We start from the raw sequence: 16,115 nt of genomic DNA on the forward strand, positions 1-16,115 counted from the left end.
CTCGTGTGGTGAGACTACTCTGTAGTGAGCTACAGAGTACAGTGGCCATGTTACAATACTGGCTTTATGGTGTTCAAAAAAACCGGAAGGCCCAGATTAGAGTTTTAGACGCTTTCAAGAGTCAGTAAAGTATTGAAGAAAAATCAAATCAATCAATCAAACAAATGATGTAAGATGGAGTTTATTTGAAAGATTTATTACATTCATTGCTTTGTGGTACCAACAGGATTTTGAGACACTGACAGCCCAAATATACCATATGGAAATACAAATAATATGACACAGGAATGCAACATAATTATACAGAATATATGGGGTATGTTTTGGAGAAATGATAGAATGCGCAAAAATTATTAAACTTATGTAATGGCATATAAACAATACACAAACAAAGAGCAAACACACAGATTATCGTGGTGTGCAATAACACACAAAATATCTAAAATAATCAAAACAGCTCAGTAGCCTACTGACAGGATCCTTCTGTAGCATCCATGTATTTTAGTTCTCACAATGTAGTGTCGGTTTCATGGTCGGATTGACCAAATGTGATCAAAATCTCTTCAAAACGAAACGTAAAGATGCCAAAAGAAAGATTAACATAGCCAAAAATTATTTATTATTAGTTTATTCTTATTTCAAATTAAATCTTCTACATATAAGTACAAAGTAAGTGATGCTGAGGGCTGAGAGTAGGAACAGCTTTCCAGTTTGTGTTGCATAACCACACAGGTAAAGATGTGACACAGGAATCGCTATGCCAGGAATGTGTATGTAAACAAAGCGTCGCCGTCGCTACGCCTCCACATGTGGCAGGGTGTGTAAATAAAGTTCACGGCAGCAGATGTTGTCTGAGGTCTCGTCTCTCGCGCTTGATTTAAGCTGTTTGTATCAAGATTTACTGTTTCTGTCCGATGAGTACAAAAAGTGAAAATGAACGCTTCTGTTACAGTCTCTGTACATGTTTGGATTTTCTCTCACGACTTTGGTGGATCTGTCCTCAACAGAGCGAGGTCGCTTCTCATCGCTATCAGCAAAACATAATCTCTGTATAACAGCCTGAGTCTAAATGAAGCTTTCCCAGCATGTAACAAAACATCAGGAGAAAATACAATTATAGATCTTATTCCCACTGTTTTTCTGCAACTGTTTACTTGCAGATAATGATGTTAAAACATGTTACTACATTTTCATAACAAAAAGAGACTCTGGGCTATAACACAGCCTCAATAAAGGGGTGCACATATGACATCTACTGTAAACCTGTCTGCTGTTCTTCCTGGAGTTTCTTCCTTTTTTTCCTTATCAAAATTTAGGGTTAAAGGACTGACGGTGTCCTATGCTGTACAGACTGAAAAGCCCCATCAAGCAAATTTGGGACATTGGGATATATAAATAAATCTGACTTGATGCACCTCTATGTCTGCAAGAGAGTGTAAACATTCATAGAAAAAGAGAATAATTCATTAAAAACGATTAGAGGTGAAATTAAGGCAGATGTTGTGTAATATTTCATCGCTAAGGCCAAGCAGAGAGGCAGCATGAGACTCTGATTATCCCTGTAACTATGAAGTAACGTACAAACATAGAATGAGTGGTTTTTGAGAGTTTTGTTCAGTGTCTTCGACTTCAAGCCGAGTGAACACAGACGTAGAAGTTTTTGTGGTCCTCCCAGTAGTGGAGCTCATCTGTGAAGCTCTGAGAGCAGACCAGGTCTTTGCTGGGCTTGATTGTGTGGACGACGCAGTCGCCAGGCAACTCCTTAAAGAGGAGCTCAGCTACACCCACCACCGTGGGTTTCTTCTGACCCTGGATCAGCTGCTGGATGAGATTTTTATCCACAGGCTCAGGCGAGGAGCTGTAGGACACCCAGACATTAAGTTTCTCATCTGATGAAGGGACCTGGAAACGACTCCTCCCTGTCGAGCAGTGGTAATCCTTCTTGTTGGCGAACAGGCCTGAAGGGGACTTGAATATGCGGACTGACCAGCCCACCCAGTCATACTTCTTCTTTAAGTTCTCTATGAGAGCATCAGCAAGCTGCTGGTTGGTTAAGTGCGAATGGTCTCTCACCAGTCGACAGGAATCCACCTCAGCTTGTTTAGGGAAGCTGACAATGCAGTCTTCGATGACAGCATTCACTTTATCCTGGACAACCTTCATCTTCTCACTCCACTCTTTCAGAAGCTCATCCTCTTCATCATATCCCTTCAGAGCAGCATGGCCCAACAGCGCTATGAGCCCGATACAGAAGAGCTTCTTCAGCCTGGCACAGAAGTCCTCCACCGGCCGGCGACTTTTCTCCTCGTAGTTCAGGGTGATCTCGAGTACAGATTCGCCAGAGATGTTATCTCCAGTCACGGCATTGTACAGGGTGTGCAGGTTTTTGTCGCCACCGGTTTTGGCAAAATGCTCCAGGAAAAGCTTCTTCTTGACCTCCCGGAACTTGGGTTTGGCATTAAGGATGTCCATGTATTTCCTAAACTGGTTAGTGATGTTCTCTTCTAATGGGAAATATACAGCATCCAATCCACTCTTCTTGATCTCGTCGTTGATCCTCTGAATCTCCTCTGAGACCACCTCCAGACGGTCCCGCACTTTCTGAAACTGTTCCTTCATGAATACAGCTTCATTGCTTTCTACGTTGTCCAGGGCCAGTTTAACAATTGGAGCAGCAATGGAGAAAACAGGGAAAAGGTCACCGGCGATACTGGCCACCACTTCAGCTCCCTGTTCAAACACTTCCATGACTGTCTCCACCACATTCTTCTTCTCTGCGACAAGCTGCTGTAGCTTGTTTGCCATCCTTGCAGAAGTCTCTGGGGCTGATTCTAATGAGAACAAAACATTGACATAGTTAGAAAAGTCAAAATTGGTCTTGTTGTGACATTTAAGCAAGTAGAGCTGATAAAAAGCTGGCAAAGCTAACCAGATATGAGGCAGAACGTCAGTCAACTGGCAGAAACAAATGTTGGGGTTTCTTGGCTTACTTACAGTTGTGTTTCAGAGTTGTTGTTCTGTGGCCTGCCCCCTTGCTCCTCTTACAACACAGCAAAAACTGATAAGGAAAGAGAGAAACAGCGAAGTAAGCTTAAGTACTGGCTGCTGACCACACCCTGTGAGGAATTACTCAATAATGCACAGGGAATTCAGCAGTGATGGAAAACTGGTGCTGGTTGGACAGTTTGTGTTATTTGTGTGTTGACTCTTGGGAAATGAACTGTTGTTTTTTTTTGATGAGTATTATGAGTGTTATGAGAATGGTAGAAGGAAAGCAGGCAGGTAAAATGAGGAAAAATGTGTGTTATAGCACACCCATCAGAAGTGTGTTATAGTGTCTGCATCTGCAGAAACCCTGCCCTCTGCCTGTATTTTCTTATTTTGCTTTATTTGGGACATTTTTGGGCCAGTGGCTGTTTCTGCCAATTTGCCTTTAAGCCAAACAACATGGACGGGGTATGAAAGTGCTACATGCAGGTATCATACACTAAAATACATGGGTAAAAAATAGGTGTAAAATAAGTGTTCTGTGGTGTTAGATGATTGCTGATATGAATTGTACCACTTCCTGTGTTTTTGCACCATAAAAACCAGAAGTCCAGAAGAAAATCTTGGAAAATCTTAATCTAACTATTCCTCCCAAAGGCCTGAGGAAACACAGAAATAGATGACGCAGAATAAGATCAACCCAGACTGATTTCCAGGGCATGTTCAGACATGCCCATGCAAAACTGGAAATGTGTAATTTGGGTGGAAATCAAATTTTGCTGAAGAGAAGCAGCAGTAAGCAATGTTTCTCCCTCAGCCAGCCCAGTCAATATTGGAGCAGCAGGCGTGGGAAGTGATTAAGTAGAAGAGGTTAAACTTGCTGGGCGAGGGTGCGTTTCGTGCTCTGCTCGCACAGCTTTCCCAGTGAAACTCAGCAAGTTACCACGGCAACAAGACAACGGAAAATAATTTGTCAGCTCATTCGTCTCTCTCTGCTGCGGGGTTTATCTAGCTAGACTGCAGAAGACTGCAGTGACAGATAGTGAAGACAGCTCTCATTTGTCAGCCTTATGCATCACACACACCTCAGCAACGGTCAGACACACCTGCAGGCAACCACAGCCTAGAAGGATGTCTGCACTGCTCTGAACAAGGACGTCTGTCTGATGTCTGTGACATTAAAGGAATTATTTGAGATAGTGGGAATTAGTATGGTTATTCGTGTTCTTTGGGAATTGATGAGAAGATCCACACCACTCTTATTATTGTGGATTAAATATTAAGATATAAAAGTAAAATCCGCCAACAGGCCCCTCTAAAGATCACTTATTATTACCACACTGTCTCTTGTTTCAGCAGTACAAAAACCAACACATTGTCGTATTACTCTTCTTTTTACTCTACTACTCCTTGGACAGAGCCAGACATCCTGTTTCTTCCTGTTTCCACTCTTTATGCTAAGCTAAGCATCACCACAAACTAACTAAAGCCTCATATTCAAACACAGACATGAGAGTCCATTCAGTCGTCTTCTCTAACTTTCTGCAAAAAGCAAACAAGTGTTTTCCCAGACTGTCGAATTATTGCTTTAAATGAGCATCCTTTGAATGTGAACCACAAAGCTCTATCTACACTGCTACCTATCATGATATAAAATACAAAATATCAGTGTGATTTCTGTGAAAGATTTGAGAACAAAAACAACAAAGTGCAGGAAGTTCCAGCAGGATGTTAGAACATTTACAGTAACTGCGTCTTATTTGATTTGACCGTGTTAAAACTGTGATTCCTGTTTTCCACTGATGTTCTCCGTTTCTCTCAGGGTCTCAGGGGTCGTGTAACTGCAGCCTGAGTGCATGTGAAACAACTTCACACGGACAATTCAAACCACTTGAAGAAATCATATTTTCAGAGATAAAGAGCTGGAGGTGCATCTTCTTTTTGCAGACCAAAAATCCGAATTTAGATGATCATAACAACCTTAATGTTTACAGTATTCAATATTGTACTTTTTAAGTCCAACCGTGATGTAGCCTACTTCGGTATTTCAACCTTTATGCCACTTTTGTACAATATTTCAGATAAGATAAACATACAAAATAAATTACATCGTATTCCTCACAACAAGTACTTCGGATATACTTTAAGAATCATTAGCTGATAATAATTTGTATAAATGCAGGACATTCACTTGTAATGGAACATTTTTACTTATTGATACTTGGGTATGCTGCCATACAGAAGACATTAAAAGACAAGACAGTTAATGTTTCATCTTTGAGCTTCCTCTGAACACAAGTATGACCAAAGCCTCCCTCTGACCGCTCGGTCTGCACAGAAAAACTAATCGCTCTGTTAATGCGACCTCCTAATGGAAAATGTATTGATCAGTCCGTGTACAATGACTCTAATTGTATCATTTTAACAGCCGAAGAGCAAAGAGCCAAACAAACATCGCAGGTTAACACCACGGATTCATGTTGCAACCCAACACTGGCTGATAACGCCTTTCTAAAAAAGTTATAACACTTCCTGGAAAAAGTGAAGCGGTGGCACCAGAACTGGCAACCCACGCCCATAAAAGTTGAAACCAAACTGCGTTAAATTCCGCAAATTCATCTAATGACCCACTTTACTTTATGAAATGAAGCTGCGTCAACAGCACACGTAAGCGTATTTGACACATTAAACAGCCGTATTGTGCGCCAAAGAGGGAAAAAACGAAGCTCGATTATGTAACGAGAGACTGGAGTGAAGTCGATGAAGTTGAATCGATCATTTTACTATTAAAGTGTCCCCATCACCACCACGCAGTTGACCTAAATACGCCTGTCCACTATGAAGTATTTTGATCAGAAATGGACTAACTGTCTAACAGAAATGGACTCACCTTAAAAAGTTTGCGGAAGAAATAGACTAACTTCAGGACTGCTTGTCTTCCTATTGGTCATGTGGCTCTCATGTTACAGAGCAGAGACACACCCAGTCAGACAGAAACGCGGGGGAAAAAACACTTGGGTGGCTGACAGTTAAAAAATAGTTATGAGCATAACAGGTTGTCTCTGTAGTAATATTATTACAGTTCGATCTCCACCCATTTGACAAACTACGGCGTGTAACAACTGCTGAAAGAGACTGAATGCAGTCAGCTGTACGTTAAACATGTCGATTAGCCATGATTGTCATGTCATGTATCACACAGTCATGATAACCACTGACGACGCAAACATTCATATTTTTGTGTTTATTACAAATTAAAGTAAAATATACAGAAGTATCTTGATGAAGTGATTGTGGAGTAGGGATTTTAGACGTGTACCCTGTTGCATTATATATACTGCACCAAAAGCTGCACGATATTAGATTTTCTTTATGCAAATCTATATCTAAGAGTGGGCAATACCGATTAAACCACAGTATGCGTCATTTGTTTCGTTTGCGATATATATACTATTATATAGAGTAAATTTTAAAGGAAATCATTCAAGGATTTATGATAAAAAACAGCCTAAATCTGAGCCAGAAGATGATTAGTTTAGCCTAAACAAACAAGGATTCTGTTGGACAGAACCAGGCTAGCTGCTTCCCTCTTGTGCTAAGCTAAGCTAACGGCTTCTTGCTGTGGCTTCTGTTACCAGTCTTCACTTTTAGGTCTAACTCTCGGCAAAAATATCCCTTTAAATGTTGAGCTTGACAGTTTGGCAACTGACAAAACAATTTCCATTCTGCTTTTTTTTTTTTTGCTTTATAGCTTTCAAAGGCTAATAATGATTCAATTGATAAATCACCAGATTAATGCAAAAAAATAAAATAAAATAAAATAAAATAAAATCACCTAAAAATCTAATAACGCAATAAAGGAGTACCTAAGTATAAACATACGGCAATAAACTAATAGACTAATACTGTCATATCACCCATCCCTAGAAGAGTCCAATAGGAACAGAATCATAAGTCAATGCTGGCGTGGAGATGTTTGGCTCTGAAATTTCTGTAGCGCCCTGAACATGCTGTATCATCAACAGAAGAAAGATATAATAAAAATCATTACAAGAGTGACAACGAATCACATAAAAACATAGCAGATTATGCATTAACACAGACAATATTTCTGAATACATTTCTATATTTAATGGAAATATTTGCAGTTCTCTGGTAAAGACATTCATGAATTGATCTGTAGCTCACTTCTTCCTGATTGCAGCTACAATTTATACTCTTCTGTGAGTCTATTCAGGGTGGATACACAGGTAAGCTCTTTTGTGTTTTCCATAGTAGTAACAATCCTCATGGAAGTTGTTGGTCTCCACCACCTCCTTGTAATGGCTGACAGCATGGACCAGGCAGTTGGGGAAGCTTTTGTTCAAAGACAGAGCCACTCCCATCATGTTCCCCTTCAGCTTCATGCCTTCAATCTGCTCCTGGATCTGACTCTTGTTAATGGGCTTGGGGTTAACACAGAAAGAGACCACCACTTTGATCTTGTTTCTGGTTAAAATGTCAAACCAGTTGGCTCCTCCGCTTCCGTGATACTTCTTTCCTGCCAGCCAGTTGAAAAAGAAAATGCGCTCCCTGTCGCCGAAGGCCCTGATGGACCAGTTCACCCAGTCATATTTCTTAGCAAGTGAATCCAGAAGAGGTTTGATGAATTCGTGGTTGACAGTGCCGGGATTCTCCTGAAGAAAGTGCTCCATGTCCATCTTGGCTTGATCTGCAAAGTTCTCTGTGCAGTCATCCACAGCAGCTTTCATTCGTTTCTCCACATCCTCCATCCGTTCCTGCCACTTCTTCACCATCTCCTCTCCCACCACCCCTTCCTTGAGGGCAGCATGGCCCATAACGGCAATAATTCCCACCACAAAGAGCTTCTTCAGCCGGGCACAGAAATCCTCAACTGCCCTGCGGCTTCTCTGCTCCGTGGCAACTACTGTTTCCATCATAGGGTCTCCTGAGGTGTTAGCCCCAGTCACAGCATTGTAGAGGGCATCCAAGTTCAAGTCCCCATCTGTGTTCTCATAATGGTTGAGGAACTTCTCCATCTTCTTCTCTCTGAACTTTGGCTTGGCATTGACAAACTCCTGGAACTTTTCGTACTGACTGAGCATCTGTGCCTCCCGATCAAAGTTCTGCTTGTTCAGTGATGTCCTCTGCAGCTCCAGGGCAATTTTATCTATCTCATCTTGGATTCCCTCAAGTTGCTTGTTGACCAGTTCGAATTGCTGAGTCATGTAGCGGGCCTCTTTGCCCTCCGGGTTACTGAGTAACTCAGCAGAAGCAACAAACACAGCCTCCAAGATAGGGTGAAGCTGGCCCACAGTGGCAGCGAGCACCTCAGAGGCTTGCCCCATGATCTCCACACCTTTCTCGATCTTGTCCCTGTTCTGCACGAGCCAATCTGCCACACTGTTCATCTTTGTGTTATGTGTCTCACACTAACTAATCTAATTTCCACAGCCAGAGACTTTGCTGGTGCCTGAAAGAAGAAGAAACATGAAACCCTTGTAAAGTTCATTATAGTGTTATTTTTATGACATTTCAGAAAAAATATGGTACCCCTTTTTCTTTTTCCAGGTATGTTTTGCAAAGCAAATGCAATCAGCTGACATTAATACATTTTCTTCTCACAGGACATTTTCCTGGCAAACAAAACCCTACAATAAAGCAAACGCCAGGTCATGTCAGCACATGTAGGCATCCAGTTTCATGCCGCACCCTCCGAGGCTCAGCTAATGACAGCGACTCGTTCTTAAGCCTTGGTGGCATTGACACATATCAAAAAGCTCATGAAAGCACACAAATGAGGCACACATGGATGACAATTCAGAACAAATATCAAACATGGTGTGTGTACTCATGAATTATGACATGACGTATTGTGCAACGTTGCAGTGTTGGCCCTCTGGGATGGCTTTTTTCTTACTGCTCTGACAATAGCCGAGTCCCAAAGCAAACACAGATGTTCACAACATGGTGAAAGCGGAGGATTCGTTTTTGTAACTATAGTATGGATATTCGGTCTAAAATACTCAAGAGAGATGACCTAACTCAATTGTTGTTCCCTGGAGCCCATATTCAGTTCAGAAAAAGGCACACCCAAGTCTGAGAAAAGAAAATCCCCACCACTGCACTTGTTCAGCAACGCAATCACACTTCGCTCATCATTACAGCCCCAATTAAAACCAAACAATTACAAATGTTGGATGGATGGATTGTTATGGAAAAAAAGGAGAAAAATACAAGTTTATATATGTAACCACAACACATAAGCTTACCAGTAATTACTGCAGTGATGAGATCAGTGGTGTCATTTTACAGTCTTTCCTATTACTGCACTAATTAGATTGACTTTATTCAGTCACATGCCATCACTGCCTTTAAATTCTTTCCCCCCACATTTCTATGTGAACCAACTGATAAAAATAACAAAAAGTGCACAATTCAAAATTTAAACCTGTAATTGCTTAACAGAATTAAATTCCATTCTAACAAAGAAAAATAAAAACTGTGAAAAAAAAAATACTTACTGAGTAATTATCTTGGTTTGTGTGTGAAAATGATGTTGCTTGTGAAACCACAAAAGAAAAATCTGTCTTCTTTTCAAAGAGTGGTATATATTTTTATCAGAAGAAAAAAAAAGGCGAGTCCCACACAGCACTTGATCCCCTTTCGGTATGATATGCTATGCTAGAGAGCTGCAGGGCTTCAATAGAGATCACATATTTCCTGAACAAAACCACATCCCCCAAAGGGCTCAGCTCCACCTATGGCATTTCACTTGAATTTGGGGTTTATTTTTCTGTAGAAAAAAACGTTGAACATCTTAAAAAAATAGAGGACTTAAAGTTCCTCAAATCTTCTTATCAAGGTCAGCTTTAATAATGGTGAGAACAACCAAAACAAGATATTGAGTTGTTGAGTCTTTCTTTCTTTTTTCTTTCTTTCTTTCTTTCTTTCTCCATTTTTTCCCCTTACATTTCATAGAAAACTAAAAAGGATGGTAGAGGTGAAGTAAATGATGGAGATGCTTAATTGGCAGTGGAATTAAAGCAGAAAAAACAAATAACTCACCTTTTTTAGCTAAATATCCAGTGGGCTACAGTCCAGTTATCCGGTAGTCCAGCTGTGCCTGTGAGCACCAGCCTCCTTGGGATGTATATATACTCTCTCTCTCTCGCTCTCTCTCTCTCTCTCTCTCTCTCTCTCTCTCTCTCTCTCACTCTCTCTCGTCACTCCCCCTTTGGAACTCCTCCATCCCGTTCCAGCATTCCTCTGAAACCCACTCAGAGAGGGATGAGGGGCCAGCACTGACACAGATAACATCCTGTAAACACTCCTCATGGAGGGACACCATGCACCCTGGGAAAATAAAAATAAAAGTCTGGTGTCTCTCTCTCTATCTGTGTGTGTGTGTGTGTGTGTGTGTGTGTGGTGTGTGTGCATGTTTGAGAAAGGAGGACGGTGGCAGGCGGCGAAGAGAGCGAGAAACAGAATAAAAAGGAGAGAAGTCGCAGTGGGGCTCACCAAAGCGACCCATCAGGACAAAACCCTTCTTGTTGTGGCTGGACTGAGGTTGCCATGGCCACTGCACTGGTTCGTCTGACTGCTGTGAGGCTGTGCGTGCTCGAAAGACAAATTCACCTCCCTCCTCCTGCACCAAGTTGGGATTCACAACAAGTTCATGTGGTAAATAACAAAACAAAGAAACAAAATATTTGAACAGGACCAGTTTTCTGATAAATACTTCTTAAGGAAGGCCTTTTAAGGTGATTTCATAAACACTGACCTACTTCACTCTGCATCTGATAATTAGCTCTGGAAAGTGATTGGATTTAAGCCCTGGAGAAAAGGGTGACATTTACCCTGGAGAGACATTCAGAATCAGTACGTCACAGTGCCGCCCAGTGAAAGATAAGATAAGATAATCCTTTATTAGTCCCATAACTGTGAAATTACAAATACAGACAAAAGAGCGTCTGTGTTTCAGAGTGCACACCATGACAGAACTCACTCATGGCCTTTGTGTCTTAAAGCAGGCCGTGACACACACAGCCTGATGTCAGCTAGATGCTCACAGGAAGAGGCGGGAAGGATGTCTGCAGCAAATTTAGCCTGGCCAGCCAACCAGAGGAGGGTTATGACGTCCCACTGTCAGATCTCACACTTGACTCACTTATTGAAAGCGGAAACTAACTTTCGTAGCGACTCAGCAGTATGTGGCCCATCGGTGGTGCACTCGGCTGGAAGAACTCATTTGCTCTTTTTGGTTGTTCTGCTGTGTATTTGTTTTCTAAATAGATCTTTTCCAAATATCTGAGTTCCTTTTATGCTAGCATGGAAAACGATCTGCAAAACACTGGACAAACAGCATGTCCTATTAAAGATGTTCTGGTTCCAGCATCAGTGGAAAGTGTTGAATTTGTAGAAAAGTTTTGCCTTTGTTCTTTGTGGTTTCAGACTCACCAGGTGAAATGTTTGAGGTAATGATAGCCAGCTGAGAAAAAAGGGGGCAGAAGACTTTGTTTGCTAGCTGTTTTGTCTGGCTTTGCTCAGCATGCATCTGCTCAGCATGTTTGTTGAGCTAAAGGAATTTTGTGTCATAAAGCTGCTCGAAAATTACGTCCATTTTTTGATGCACTAAGTTATTAGGATGAGGCGGATATAGACACTTTGTAGGCTATATTCAGGCGTTCTGGATCAAATTGTAACTTTTATTCCTTTACTGATGATTGATATTTGCTTGAACAACACAACATAGTGAGATTCATGAGATCAGTCCTTATCTGCATCATTTTAACATGAAGTTCATGTCTGTTTCATTTCATGACAATCCAATTTAAAACAAATAAATAAATAAATCCAGTTACAGAGGCTGTCATCCTTGCTGTTTGTGTCTGGGAGCTGAAATGATAAATGACTTCCATGTCTGAGGAAGCTTTTGATCACATTTTATCTTTTTAACCTTGGCTATTGGCTAGTGTTTCCTCTTGACCACAAGATGTCTCCTCAGCTCACAGGAAAAGCTCCCAGTGGATCATCCCATTGCCGAATATCCACAACCTTTTCTGGAGAGCATGGGTGTTTGAAAACATCAATGGCACTAATTGTGAGGCTTCAACATCAGAGGAGATTTGGGCGGCTGTAGATCACGTTAAGAGAAGAGAAAGCTTCGTAAGGCAAAGAGAGGCTGACACTTGCTCAGAAGATAATGTCACAGGAGGAAGATTCAGACGCTAAGCCTGAAATACAAGACTTCATTTTGGCAGAGCTTTAAACAGAGCCGTGAAAAATGTTGATGACCTGCTCTGACTGGGATACATTGCCAAATTATTGCACAAACTGTTCAACCTAATTAGTGAACCATTTTGTTTAAGCACACTATTATCTAAATCTGTAAACAATCAAGAGCCGTCGTCACATAATGATGAAAAAGGAGATTTGCTGAGTAATGTGTGCTTACAGGCATTTTCTCTGATGTTCTGTCTTCGCTCCTCAGTATTACATCAGTGCGGTGAAGGATTGCTTCATGAATAGAAAGTTGTTTGTGGGAAAGGTGGGATTTTGTAACTGTCATGCTGGATTTTACCAGCTCCCACGGGAAAATTAATGTTGGCAGGACTGACAGGTCTTTGAGTACAGACGCGCTGTTAAAATGAAAATGCTCTCCTGGTGTAATGGATGCATGCTTGTGGGATTTTGCCAGAGGCTCCAAACAGCAGACTGATGGTTGATACCTGCCCAGATAATCACCTCATAACATTTCCCTCCAAACTGCAGAAATGCAGTTGCAGAAAGGGATGCGTTCACAACAGCTTGATAGGGTTTGAACAGAGATAGTGAAGACCTGCCGAGACAATGTTTAATAACCAAATGGCATAGCATCAGTGCAGTGTGTACATATATCTCCAGAGCCAGCTGGTTCTAAAAACAAACATCTCTCCAAAATGAATATGTTTGAAAAAAAAATGTGCATCTTAACAGAATAAGATAAGACTGTGGCCTCCGTCCTCTTTCAAAGTCGTGAATATTTCATGATTGCGTTTCTGCTCTGGCTGCCACAGTGTGAGTTTTGATGGAAGTGAACACTGCAGCCATGGGAAATGCTCACATCACAGGGCGATGATGAAGAATGGCCTGTGTTATACTCCATTTACACCCGACATTAAAATGTGATGTGTAGCTGCACAAGTTTTCTAAGGAAAAACGCATGTTAATTTGATGTGTAAATGCATGGGATCAGACAGATGACTTTTGTAAGTCGTTAGGCTCATATCATGATCAGATCTCACCCATGTTCTGCCACATTCTTAAATAAAAGCTGCTAAAAGATCATCTCACTCTTCCGGCTAGCTTAAGCAATCTCAAACACAGTATCTGTAGCTTGCCTTTAAAAACAATGTCCATTCATATCATGGTGTCTCTTTACTTGTTTAGCATCTTAATTTTGTTGAGATACTCAATGGTGAACTGAGTAACTTCACATTCAGTCACTCTAGACCCACAGGAGTGTTGTTAAAAAGATTTGAATGGCACCACATACTTTTCATACCGAGACTGAAAAGTCTTCGTGTCTAGATTTGGCCTTCAGGGATTTTTTTTTGTGACGCACTGCCCGGAAAGTCAGCATTACACTGTATTTTAACCGTTGCTGGTTTTGCTTTGAAGGTGGTGTTCTTCATTCTGAGTAATGCTGACCTTCTCTCTTCCCCCTACAGATGTTTCCAGGTCGCAGAGGACACGACATTCGATGACAGACAGATGCATCACTTGGTCAAAAGAAGTCAAGGGAGGGCAGGGACAGAGGGAAAGTACTTCCTTACTTAATATCAAGGGTGGTTTCATAGAAAAACAAAAGTGACAGGACTTCTATTAGCTTTTCTTTGCTTGCTCTTCACTGCTTATCTTGTGCTGTAACTTAAACAGGTGGTTGAATTTTACCTCATGAGGTTGGATTTTACCTCAACTTGGCTACTCTTGAATGTTTAAGAAGGTCCTTTAAAGGGAAGAGAGATTCATATCATACAAGTTATTCCCCAAAATTATTTTAGACCACAAGCATTTTACGCATAATGACACTGTAACTGGTACTGCTAAATTTACAGAATCACTGGCCTCTTATGTCTTCTGAATTTTCTTTTTATGGAGTTGCTGTGCGCAGTTGATTTTTCATCCATAACACAACTGAACTCTGAACAGTCTGACTCGCACACCAACGATCTGTATGCACAACAGTGACTCCCACGGCAAGTGGCTGACACGCCGCCTCAATACAAACCCATCTCTCACTCGGGCAGATCAATACAGACTCAGGACAGATCTGAGGAAATAGATAAAGGTTCAGAGTCTGGGAGAAGATGACTTATTGATTGCAGGCAGATTCACCCCCGAGTCCATCTTTGCCCTTATACATGTGAGTCAAACCTTCAAACAGCCTGTAAATTGGAAATCCAATTAGTCTTGCGGGAAGACTTTCTGTTTAATCATATTGTTGTATTCCTGATTTACAGAAAGCTTCCAAAAGGCATGCATGTTCAAATTAGACTGCTGCATGTTGATATTACAGAAGTTAGACTCCCAGAACCTCCCTGAATGCTGAGGTTAGACATCGTCACCCCCCTCCTTCCTCCTAAAATTACACAGTTACCTTCTGTTGGGAAACCACACTATGTTAGTTACAGAGTGGACTCCTACACAAAAATTCAAATTAAAAAAATCTAATGCAGCAGTTACTCCTTCGAAACTGAATACTTGCTTTAACTCGACTCTACTTCCTCTGATATCTACTTCATACACAACTCTGAACTCACCCGGACTCTATGAATGAAACAAATCTAAGAATTTCTCAGATGCAGGATTGCTGCATGCGGACAGACCAGCTGCAGTGTCACCATTTGTCTTTATTTTCAGACAGGGGGTGGGAGGGTGCTGGTATTTGCCCCAGGCCTTCAAATCATTAAGTCCACTCCTGCATCTGATCCTCTTTATTTGTTGATGCTCTCATGAGGGTTTAATGCAGATTGTGAGGGATTAACTCACTGGAGGCAGTGACTCTCTGTGACAAGTCATTTCCTGGTTCTCCTCTCTTTCGTTTCGTCTTTCTCATGCTTTAACTGATTTACCTCCCACTCCCATGTGGCCATTATGCACAATTTTACCTCCCCCATCCGTTACAGTTGCACAACCAGGCTCACCTAACGTGTAGTGGCTGTTCTTGATGAAACCAAAGAAAGTGGTTTCAATTCTTTTCAACTAATGATTAATTTCTTCTCAGATATTAAAGCATTTCTGCTTTCAGCTACCAGACTGAAACCAGAAACATCATCCAAGAACTGCTCAAGCTCACTGACAAACTGGCAGCTTAATTCCTAATCATTACAATATGTGAAAAATGTTGTTTTTTTATGTGTAGAACATAGAGGATTTGTTAGACTTTTAACCTCATCTGCTAAACAAGAAATAACAGGATGAGAGAAGACAGACAGACAGACAGGTAAGAAGACAGACGGGTGATAGCAGAAACATTGCGATGTATGTAAAGGTCAGGGAGTATGAGAACACAGATTAATATTCTGAGACTCCTCAGTGCTGACGGGGGTCTGATGACCTGCTGCAAATGAGAGAGACTGAGTGTAGGGAGGGAGGCTTAGAGTACAACATTGCTGGGCGTTTGAGTGAAACAACATGAGGCCTTGAAGAGGGAACACATACAGCGATGGCATCACACGAGTAAAGGAAGTATTGGAAAACATGAGGGAAATTCTGAGGCACTGCAGATGGCCAAGACACATGTTTACCACCCAGTGGATTTCCACTTAAAAGCCTTACTGACAGATGGATTCCTTAGACATACCAGACACATAAAGGTCCTCCATAGATATACATACAGCAGGTAAAACTGCCAATGAAGCCACAGTTTGTCTGCATCGACATGCAACATCCTTACTGTATAATTAAAGATTACATTTACATCCATGTTCCCTTGGCAGTTAATAAATAAAATTTTTGCTCCCTGTGTGGTATAATTTCTAAATAAGTTGTGATGAGCTAAAGTTGTAGTGTGCAATGCTATAAAATAACATGAAGTAGTTATGTTATATTCCAATTGTGATTGAAAGAAAAGCAAGATGCAG

General features: G+C 41.2%; 2 protein-coding genes across 4 annotated transcripts; both read right to left on the reverse strand.

Moving 5' to 3' along the window:
* Positions 1 to 165: 165 nt before the first annotated feature.
* On the reverse strand, positions 166 to 10,106 carry LOC124064884 (protein rapunzel-like). 3 transcript variants are annotated; one of them, XM_046399733.1, is made up of 3 exons: positions 10,057 to 10,106; positions 2,995 to 3,058; positions 166 to 2,831 (listed from the first exon to the last, which is right to left on the reverse strand). In XM_046399733.1, the coding sequence occupies exon 3, from the start codon at positions 2,803 to 2,805 to the stop codon at positions 1,630 to 1,632; it is 1,176 nt and encodes a 391-aa protein (XP_046255689.1). In that variant the 5' UTR covers positions 2,806 to 2,831; positions 2,995 to 3,058; positions 10,057 to 10,106; the 3' UTR covers positions 166 to 1,629. The 3 variants fall into 3 exon arrangements, with proteins under 3 accessions (XP_046255689.1, XP_046255688.1, XP_046255690.1); XM_046399732.1 differs by lacking the exon at positions 10,057 to 10,106 and adding an exon at positions 5,879 to 6,013; XM_046399734.1 differs by lacking the exons at positions 2,995 to 3,058; positions 10,057 to 10,106 and adding an exon at positions 5,879 to 5,929.
* rpz5 (rapunzel 5) lies at positions 6,671 to 9,995 on the reverse strand. The gene is made up of 2 exons (XM_046399731.1): positions 9,513 to 9,995; positions 6,671 to 8,461 (listed from the first exon to the last, which is right to left on the reverse strand). Exon 2 carries the CDS (start codon positions 8,397 to 8,399, stop codon positions 7,218 to 7,220), a length of 1,182 nt encoding a protein of 393 aa, XP_046255687.1. The 5' UTR covers positions 8,400 to 8,461; positions 9,513 to 9,995; the 3' UTR covers positions 6,671 to 7,217.
* Positions 10,107 to 16,115: the final 6,009 nt, after the last annotated feature.

This window comes from Scatophagus argus, chromosome 9 (assembly GCF_020382885.2).
Source record: "Scatophagus argus isolate fScaArg1 chromosome 9, fScaArg1.pri, whole genome shotgun sequence".
NCBI classification, from domain to species: domain Eukaryota; kingdom Metazoa; phylum Chordata; class Actinopteri; family Scatophagidae; genus Scatophagus; species Scatophagus argus.

What these genes read in the sequence shown, in the direction of transcription:
- LOC124064884 (XM_046399733.1), bottom strand. Translation starts at nt 2,805, where the DNA reads ATGGCAAACAAGCTACAGCAGCTTGTCGCAGAGAAGAAGAATGTGGTG.
- rpz5 (XM_046399731.1), bottom strand. Translation starts at nt 8,399, where the DNA reads ATGAACAGTGTGGCAGATTGGCTCGTGCAGAACAGGGACAAGATCGAG.